The following is a 10,562-nucleotide window of genomic DNA, read 5'->3' on the forward strand; positions in this document are numbered from 1 at the left end:
GATATAAAGGGCTCATTCTAAGGGAACAACGACACAACAATCCTTATTTTCAGGCGATTATACACTAATTAAAACATACATATGAATATTATATTCCATTTCTGCCAAGTCCATTCTGAACTAAATTCTACAAATTGCACCTTTAAGGCATGTTGCCCGCTTTTCTGCATAATACAGCACTACTACAATTAAAAACATTGTTAAAGACCAACACCACACATTTAGCTTCTATCTCATCCCTGTAGTTAATGTGTTGTGTTTTTTGAAGTAATGACTCATGTGAAATGCAGTAAATCATGAGCCAGAAACTCGTATGACTATGAATCACTCATCAGGTGTTTGGGTAAAACTGCAAGAGCAGGACCAGGTGTTTTGGTAAAATTGCAAGAGTAGTGTGTAAAACAGCAAGCAAAGGACCAGATGGCTGTAGAAGTTCTATCTTACTGTGCTTGCTCTTGGGAGTCTGTGTGCCAGCACTCTACCAAGCATGCTGGTTCACTTGGGAGATCTTGAAAAAAAGCCAGAGAATCCAGCCAAGTCAGAGAAGATCTGACTAACTCTTGATATGTGAGATGTCACCTGCTGCATGAAGAGGTTAAGTTTGCATTCACATACACATGTTGCAGTTTGCATTCACATACACATGTTGCACCTTCTTCTGCACACCACCTATGGCTCCTCTCATGACACTTGCACTATCATATGTGTAGCCTGGTGAAAATAAAACCGGCACAGGACACAGAAATATCTCTTTGGGGTCTTTATTCTGAACAGGAAAATTTGGTGTTCAGCTAAGATAAAAAAAAATAATAATAAAATAAAAGCTTTAATATAAAACAAGCAGAAGGTTTTCTGCTGTAATTGCAGTCCGTTTATATAAACAAAATCAGTACCAGCAGAGGACTCTCCTCTATCCACTGTAACACTTAAACCTATCTAGTCGCTTAAGGTGAGACACCTAGGCTCTTCACTGTATTCTGTACAGTCGTAGTATCAATAACCATGAACTGCTGATGTTAAATCACCCACTGCCAAATACTGCAGAAACAAGTAGGCTAGTACAAAAGAGTGCAAAAATAACTATAAATATGTAGGCTAGTACAAAAGAGTGCAAAAATAACTATAGTGGCTCATCCCTATAACACACAGAGCCCACAAATTCACAATTATAGTCATACATTCACAGTTGTTGAAATTCTACAATGAATGTGTAAACTAAAATACATGCTGACTTGTGCATCTGTCCAGGAGCACAAACAAAAGAGATGGCGGGACACAATTACCTTGGGTTCCCCACACGACTACGCTCTATACACTGTCTGCATGTCTGTCAACATCCAACAAATACAGAAACATCTTACAATTTGTAGGTATCCATAACTCTTAAATGTGTATCATTTGATATTTCGTATCAACAGTCACATCTTACATGATAATTACCTTCAGAAACAGTCCATAATAACCGGAAAACTTTGCATGCTCACATCACGGTAAAGAAGATGGCTTTTCTCTTCCGGTTCCCTCTCTAAACCGTTTCCCAACATCCTTTTCCCTCACAGGGATTTTCCAAATTTAGACAGTGCCATCTGGTGGTATTAATAGCTACAGTCACATTTTCCCACCTGGCTACATTCTCCCCTGCTATAAAGGCAACGTCCTCGGTGACTTAATTCACACACTTAACTTCATTAACTGCTTCTCTAAAGAACATAGCACCCATACTGGTCAACAGCTGAGACAGTGGACTTAATGTAATAGCATTACAGGCTGACACAGGGATGTGATGTGGGTTTGAATGCACCCCAGCATTTGCTATCTGGCTCCGACGAGGTGCTGGAGTGGGTGCAGCGGATCTACTGCGAGTCACAGGCTCTGGTTCCAACACATGCTCAGTGATAGACGGTGCAGCCACAACGGGCTCATTAATGTCCACAGGCTCTGAGAACCCACTGTTCTGATCAGGAACTTCAACTCTGTCTCTCTCCTGTCTCTGGTCTAGACTCAGGTATGTGGTTTCTTCCAGGACTACATACTCAGGGTCTGGATCTGGGTGGTCTTCTGCAACTTTGGAAGAAGGGGTCTCTATAGCAGTTGGGATGCTGCCTTTGCGTTTCCTGGGTGTAGGAACTGGACCAACACATGGCCTGAGGTTGGCTCTGTGAATCCTTTTAGTCGGGCCACTCTCCACTGGTTCTACTGTATGTGTGCTGCCCTGAACCTCAGGAACCCTGTAAATAGTAGGACTCCAGGCATCTTGAATTTTGTTTCTACCCTGGGGCCAGTGACATAGGTAAACTAGCTGACCTACTTCTACAGGGGGACAGTGCACCTTGCCCTTCTCACGTTCAAGTCTTTCTGCAGCTTTTTGCTCAGCATACAGTCTTGCGCTGTTATGTGCCTCCTTTAAACGCTCCTGATGAAACACTAGCCAATCATGTTTCTTATCCAGCCCTTGTTCCTGACCCAGCAAAGCGTCCACAGGGAGATGTGGGTGTACCCCAAACATGAGGTAGTATGGTGAGTGACCTGTCGTGGCATGGGGAGTTACATTGTATGCATAGACTAGCTCTGGAAAAAACTCAGGCCACTGGCGTTTCTTTTCTGGCGGCAGTGTACGCAAGAGGTCATGTAACGTCCTGTTGAAACGCTCACATTGTGCGTTACCCTGAGGGTGATGATGTGCGTGTTTTCCTAACCCCATATAATTTGCAAAGCTCCTGAATGACCTCGCTCTCAAAGTTTCTGCCCTGATCTGAATGTAACCTCTCAGGCACCCCATACTTCATAAACCACTCCAGGAGGAGGACCTTGGCAGTGGTATCAGCTTTCTGGTCAAGAGTCAGGAATGCCTGTGAGAACTTGGTGAAAACATCTGTAACCACCAACACATTTTCTCGGCCATCAGAGGCGGGCTCCAACACACTAAAGTCTACTGCAACAACTTCAAGAGGCCGGGTGGCGAGAAAGGGTTTCATAGGGGCACGTATTTTGGGCAGCGGCAACTTGGTGAGCACACATCTCTGGCACTGTTTAAACCACTGCTCCACATCCTCATGCATCCCAACCCAGAAACACCTCTGTCTCAATAGGTTATGTGTGCGTTCTATTCCCTGATGCACCATATTGTTATGGACACTTTCAAGCACAGTCTCTTTTAAACATGCTGACAAAATGAGCTGCTGGCACTCACCAATGTGTCCATCATCTATGACACGATATAGCAACCCATCAACCTCCCTAACACTGGGCCACTGTCTGAGCAGAGAGATAACGGTTTTTGCCAAACTTTTCCTCTGCTGATAGGAGGGCTTTTTCCCAAAAGTGTCAAAAGGACTTAAGTATAGGGTCAGTGTTCTGAAACTGTCGCAACTCATCTTTAGAATAACCTGGCAGAGTTGGTGTGTTACCTTGGGAGTCAGCGACCACAGTATCCTGCTCAACTGCTGTGATACGAGCCTGCGTAACCTGACAACACTTGACACCTGCACTGACTAGGTCTGGCTCTAAAGCTGTTCCTTTCCTGACCATATTGCAGATGGATATACACCCATCAAACTCCTCATTACCATTTGGCTGGGGCTCCCCTGCTAATGGCTGCCTAGAGAGTGTGTCCGCTGCTGTGTTACATCGACCAGGGCAGTACTGGACTTCAAAGTCAAATGAAGCTAGCTGGGCTACCCAGCGCTGTTCAATAGCTCCTAGCCTTGCTGAATTTAGGCGACACAGAGGGTTGTTATCGGTTACTACAGTGAACTCAGACCCCAACAGGTACCCTCTAAATTTTTCTGACACAGCCCATTTGAGAGCAAGGAGCTCTAGTTTCATACTGCTGTAGTTTCTGTCATATTTTTCTGCACTTCTTAACCTCCTACTGGCGTATGCTATTACACGTTTTTTTCCCCCATGCACTTGATAGAGGATTGCACCTAGCCCTAAAGAGCTGGCGTCGGTCTCTACAATAAATGGAAGGGAGAAATCAGCATAAACAAGTAAAGGGGCGCTGGTAAGTCTCTCTTTAAGTTGATCAAAGGACTCCGTACATGCTTGTGTCCATAGACTGGACAACAGGTTTTTGGACCTGGCAGGGCTGTTTTCTTTGATGCATACATGGACTACATCATGTAAGAGACCTGCCAGCTGGGAAAATCCCTGCAGAAACCTCCTGTAATAGCTGCAGAATCCTAGAAATGACCTCAAGTCTTTAACTGTGGTGGGGACTGGCCACTGTTCCACTGCAGCTACCTTGTCTGGCTCCATACCTATGCCCTCTGCCGAGATCTGATGACCAAGAAAGTGCACGCTAGACTGGAGGGAGTGACATTTTTCCACCTTTACCCTTAACCCCATCTCCCTGAGTCTCTGTAACACAGTCTGAAGCCACGTCAGGTGGTTGTCAAAAGTGGGTGAATAGACTAGAATGTCATCCAAATACACCAGCATGATCTGAAACACTAAATCACTCATTGTTGCCTGTATGAGTCTTTGGAAAGTCGCTGGCCCATTGAAAACACCAAAAGGGAGTCTAGTGTACTCAAACAACCCAAAAGCAATCGTGAGGGCTGACTTGTGTCTGTCCCTGTTGTGTACTGCCACCTGATGATAGCCACTGGCAAGGTCAATGGTTGAGAAAAACCTGGCGCCATGCAGGGCATCTAAACACTTGTCAATGCGTGGCAAAGGAAATGCGTCACATCTGGTCTTGGAGATTAGTCGTCTGTAATCTACACAGAGTCTCAAGCTGTTATCGGCCTTCCTCACAAGTACAATGGGTGATGCATTGGCACTAGTGCTCTCTTTGATGACACCTTTTTTGAGAAGTTGGGTTATGTGCTCTCTAACCTCTTTGTACTGCGTTGGAGGTACACGTCAATAGGGCTGGGTGACTGGGATATCATCGACTAGGTGTATCTCATGTTGGACCTTATCAGTATAGCCTAGATCCTCATCCTTAAAGGCGAAAACATCTGCATACTGAGCCAGAAGCACAGCTAACTTAGCCTGTTCGTCTGGGAAGCCACCGATATTTAGGCTCTCCAACATGAACTGCAGTTCACAGTCAGATACCCCAGCCTCTTTCCTGTCCACGGACACTTTCTCATGGTCAGCAGAGATGCGATTGAAGTACACCAAGTCTGGCTTCGGGCGGCAACCACAGATCTTCCTGTGAGAAATTCACTACTTGGACTGTGAAAAAATGCTTGTTAGACTCTACCAGGGTAGGAACCAGAACAAGGCCATTAGGTAGGGGTGTGTTGGTAGGCTCTAATAGCATCAAAGTCTGATCAGCAGAGAGTCTCTTGAGCCCTTTCGCATACACTGTGGCAACTGAAGCTGCTGGCACATGCATGGTACCTCTAACTGCTATCCTGGCTGTCGATGACTTTTCCAACACTTCGCATGTGCACTCTGAAAAGCTTCTCTCCAAGCAGAGTTTAACTCTTCTCCAAAGGTTGAGTCAAAACTGGCAATAGCCAACTCCCTGCATCTCTTAACTATATTCATTCCAATGAGCACTGAGGGAGGTTTTTCAGGTCTGAGATCTTTCTCTTTGTTCTGCTGCTCTGTGTTTTTCTCTTCTGCCTTAGATTCATCAGAAACAAGCTCTTGGTCCCCTGACCCTGCCTGTTATGTGACAGGATCCCTGACTACCAGAAACCCACACTCAGGTACAGTTAACCCCATAGCCTGCACATCCAGCTCAATGTAACCTATGTAAGGGATTGGCAATGAGTTAGCTGCAGTTAGCTTAAGCCATTTAGCTGTAGAGGTTATGTCCTCATTCTCACCTAGTAAGTGTTGTTGGAAAAATGCCTCAGAGATGGTGCTAACCTGGCTCCCAGTATCTAACAGGGCCTTGGCCAGAACTCTGCCCACCTCAACGTCAACTTCTGGACACGTACCTACTGCTCGTTCAAAAAATCTCTCACGAGTAAGGGTCTGGGAGCCTTTAGTCTCACCTCGGATTGCTCGGCTCTCAGCAACCGAGGAAGCTAGTTTCCCTGAGAAGGTGCCTCACAGGCAGTGGACTGACCCTCTGGTTGGCGTGGTCTGCACTCCCTGGCAATGTGTCCTACTCCCTTGCATTTAAAACAGATAGGCCTTCCATCCTCTGCAAACTGAAACTTTGGTCTAGCTTTTCCACCTTTGTATGAGTTTTCACTGAAAGCAACTGCCTCCCTCACCACATTGACTAACTCCCCAATAGCCTTGCCTTGCTCAGAAGCCACTTTAAGAATCTCATCTTGTGCACTACCTGTACATTTGCCTCCATTAGCCCCATTATCACATGATATGCTCCTACTCATTACTACTTTAGTGCTACTGGGTGTGTCTTCTAGAGACCAAGCAATAGCCTCCTGACGTACATAAAAAAGTGAGGACTCTCACTTTACAGTCACGTTTTCCCACCCGGCTGCATATGCCTGGGAAATAAGCTTGTTTTTCTGATCATCAGGGAGAATGGAGCTCAACCTATCCAGAGGTGCTGTGGTGATAGAGCTTGTTTTTTACAGCCATGGCAGGGTATGGGTTGTGCCATAAGGTCTTGCAGTGGCCTCTGATTGAGATCAGTGGTTATGTGCACAAGACTGTTTACTCAGATTAAATGCGATCCAATGAAAGCGATAAGTCTATACTGTTCTTTGACACTTTTGTAAAGATGCTCTGATCACTCATTTGCCCCATGTGTTAGCTTGAAAAACACATTAGTATTTTAATTTTTTTTTTTTTTATGCATTAATGAACAACCTGTTATCTTCTATTCCAGTTTGTCCTTGACTAGTGTTTGAGATCTTTTGTGGATGGCTCTGTTGACATGCCAGGGGACCGGTTCAGCTTTGGCTTTGTTCTACACCTGGGGAGACGCTAATGCTTTGCGAAAGGAACCATACCATGCTGATGGCCCTCCTCTCACTCCTGATGTAGTTTGCCTACTTGTTCCAAGCAACCACTTGAAGTCCAGCTGCACCACTGAGATGGCTGCTTTGTATCACTGACCCCAGGTAGACTTTCTAATCCAATGTGAGATAAACATATATGTATCCTCAATTCCTGAGTGCACAAACTTCTGTCTACTGTGATGTAACACTTGTTTATTCTTTAAAGCTTTTTGTGTTGGATTTTTCTATTCGTCATGGAGATATTTTTCTGGAGTACCAAATTCATCTTAAAGGAAGAATACCATCAAGTGGCTGCTCAGCTCAATCTCCACTACTGTTCAACAGAAGCTTTCTTTCCATTATGTAATAGGTATGAAAATATGTTGTAATTCATGTTGCTTCATGTGTTATTACTGTACCATAGCCAAACAAATTTTGTCATGTTGTCTATGCATATCTGTACTGTAAATAACATTTCTTACATATACTTGCCCAACTTTTGTTTTTAATACAGGCAACTGTGGTATCAGGATAGTGTTCACCTTAGTGATGACTATGGGATGGACATACTGGCTAATTTGATATGGCAGGTGTCATACTCTGTATTATACGTGCCTGTCATGTACATCCTGTGCACCAACATTGCTGAACAAAATATGGCAAACCAAAGCGCTACAGCCCTCAGCCAGAGCCCAAAAGTCGGCCTCCCACCTGCCGCCCTTCCACATGTGCTTGTTCAGCTCCAAGTGATTACTGTTACAACTGCTTAAGATTGTTTGTTATTACTATGTACCTAGTCATGATTACTTTGATCACTGCTATTTAACAAATAACAAGAACTCAGTGTTTCCATTTTCTTACTAATTCTGCATGTTTCTAGATACAAGAAGGAGATATTGGGATAGATGGCGATGATTACCAGCACATTTGGCTAAAAAGAAATTCATTGATATTTTCTAGGTACATTTCTTGCAAGGACACAAATTCAGATCTTTCATTTTTACACGGATTCTTCACTCATGTTTTGCAACATGTAATCATCTAACGTAGTTCAACTCTATTCACAGGGTGAAGCTATTCCCATGTACTACCCATTATGTTTCATGGCTGTTGAAGAGCCACTGACAACATTACCTGACCCAGAAGACCTAGTCATCCTGTTAAAGTACACAAACATCCAACATAATGCCAAAAAACAGTACAGCACAGTCCTCAACCTCAAATCTGCCACCCTCCCATATCTGCTTTTCCAGCTCCAGGTGACTACTGTTGTGACTATAATAATTTAATGAGTAATACTATACAAATATACAAATGCTCAGCATTTCCATTTTCTTCTTTCTTTCTTTCTTACATGTTTCTAGATGAAAGAATGAATGGCGCATCGGGAACAACATCCATGTTTACCAGCACAAACATCTGAAGAGATGGTCATTGACAGTTGTGAGGTACATTTCTTTCGAGGACACACATTCTGCACATTTATGTGGTTTATGACCTTTACTTTTCCCTCCTATGTGAAATTATGCTACTCTTATCTGGAATTAAATTACTTAACAATGTTAAATTATGTTGACAGGGAGAGTACGTTCCTGTGTGTCATTCACTGCCATTCAAGACTGTTCATGAGCCTTCACCTCACACAAGTGACAACACAAGAACAACCTTACATGTCCATGAAGGAAGTTCTGTTGATCAGGAGTGTGTGATTGGCAGGCTTTTGGATGTTGTGGGTCTGAAGGAGAATACTGTCAAACTGAATGTTATACTGCTAACACACACAGGAACTACCAACATCAATTACACACAACAAAGTAGTAGGACAGTTCTATATTTCGTATTGCTATTTCTTTAAGTGCAAAACATAATATCCGGTTTAAAAGTGGCAACCCCAACAAGGTTGATGGTAACTGCCAATATGAATCTATAATGATTAACATTAATTAAATGAATTGCTTCATTTAAAACCTTACAGAATCACCAGCACATTACAGAATTATGTGGAATACTGTGGGAGAAGATAGAGTAAATTCAAGTCCATACGACCCTGCTAACTATTCAGAAAATCAATGGAAAGATGCATTTCACATCCTCAAAACAACAAACCAATATGTCTTGGAATATTTTGGTGATTTGGCTATTCTTAATTGTGCCCATTCCATAAAAAAAGACATCAATATACCTTGGCAAATAGAAAATGCCAGTGCTGATGGCTCAATAAGTGTGATTTATGTTAATGCATTAGATTTATCTAATGTTAGAGACACCAACATTCCTTTGGTGAAAGCTCACAATGGCAATTATTTTGAAAGTTTGATCCCAGTATCTGAAAAGTTATTGAACAAACAATTGATTTGGTATAGGCATTTAAACAAAAGTCATATAAAATTCTAATGCATTAACATAAATCACATTTATTGAGCATAAATGTGATTTATGTTAATGCATTAGATTTATCTAATGTTAGAGACACCAACATTCCTTTGGTGAAAGCTCACAATGGCAATTATTTTGAAAGTTTGATTCCAGTATCTGACAAAGTTATTGAACAAACAATTGATTTGGTATAGACATTTAAACAAAAGTCATATAAAATTCCTATATACTTGACACCTACAACTTAAATGACAACAATCTCAAAACCAAATCACCTATGACTATGGCAGGAGTATAAAGATAGTCTATTTGATCGATACACTGAAAGTATGCAGAATGTGTGTAAGATCTGTTACAAGCAGTTTAGAAATTTGCAAATACACTTGCAGAAATATAAAACTTGCCAAGCCCATTACAACATGGAACCGAAAACAAGACAGGGCAAAACTAAAATCTAAACATTCTGAAGCTCAGGCATACAGATGAAAACATGCTATGAAGCAGGCTGCTACTGAAAGAAAAATATAGAAAAAGATCCCACACGTGACCAGGTTTTCTCCCATGACCACTCGTACAGTCTCCACCAGTGTCCCGAGGGAGGCAACTCACCTTTTGTCTTCTTTTGCCCTGAGTCAATGCCAAAAGCATGTAACATATGCAGAGCGTTTTTTTTTTTTATCTTTGAGAAAACTTTGTTAGCTCTTTTTCAGTGTCCAGCACCAAGTTGTGCATTATTACAAATCCACCTGTGTTAACTAATAAAAAGCTTTCACAGGGTGTCTCTGGCAGAGCTGCCTGGTCAGCCACCAGTAGTTCTGGGTGCGTCCTGGTCTCCAGCAGTGCCACATGTCAAATCCCAGTGCAGCCAAACAGGTCGTTAATGGAAAGCTCTCTGTCAGCCAAAAATATGTTGGGTCCCTGTCCACTGTTGTGAAGTCCAGCCCTTCCTCTCTTTCGACATCCTCTTCCCACAAAGGCAGACCCCCAGCATGACTTCTGGTGCTGCACCTGCCAGATCGGGTCATCTAACCAACCAGCCTTCATGTCTTTCTGCACCATTATTTTTCCTTCCTAGTGCCACTGACACAACTTCAGCCACCCCGGTCTCTCACCCTGCCTCCCCACCAATTCCTATTATTATGGCCATGTTTGAGAATGACAGCCAAGGGGTGGCTTTGATGAGCACGGGCTGGCGTTCCAAGGCCCACAAACAAAGAGTTTAATCAAAGGGGATTTTTTTTACACATTGATTGTCGCATTTCTTTGTAAGATGTATTGTGTTCACAAGTGACAAAATCAAAGCAAAAT

The 10,562-nt window shown here is 42.9% G+C and overlaps 1 protein-coding gene across 1 annotated transcript; it reads right to left on the minus strand.

The window, feature by feature from the left end:
• Positions 1–747: 747 nt before the first annotated feature.
• LOC137191637 (uncharacterized) lies at positions 748–6,378 on the minus strand. The gene is made up of 2 exons (XM_067601920.1): positions 1,441–6,378; positions 748–1,327 (listed from the first exon to the last, which is right to left on the minus strand). The coding sequence occupies exon 1, from the start codon at positions 2,777–2,779 to the stop codon at positions 1,667–1,669; it is 1,113 nt and encodes a 370-aa protein (XP_067458021.1). The 5' UTR covers positions 2,780–6,378; the 3' UTR covers positions 748–1,327; positions 1,441–1,666.
• Positions 6,379–10,562: the final 4,184 nt, after the last annotated feature.

This window comes from Thunnus thynnus, chromosome 10 (genome assembly GCF_963924715.1).
Source record: "Thunnus thynnus chromosome 10, fThuThy2.1, whole genome shotgun sequence".
NCBI classification, from domain to species: domain Eukaryota; kingdom Metazoa; phylum Chordata; class Actinopteri; order Scombriformes; family Scombridae; genus Thunnus; species Thunnus thynnus.

Excerpts from the sequence above, each read along its gene's own strand:
- LOC137191637 (XM_067601920.1), bottom strand. The coding sequence starts at position 2,779 with ATGGGGTGCCTGAGAGGTTACATTCAGATCAGGGCAGAAACTTTGAGA.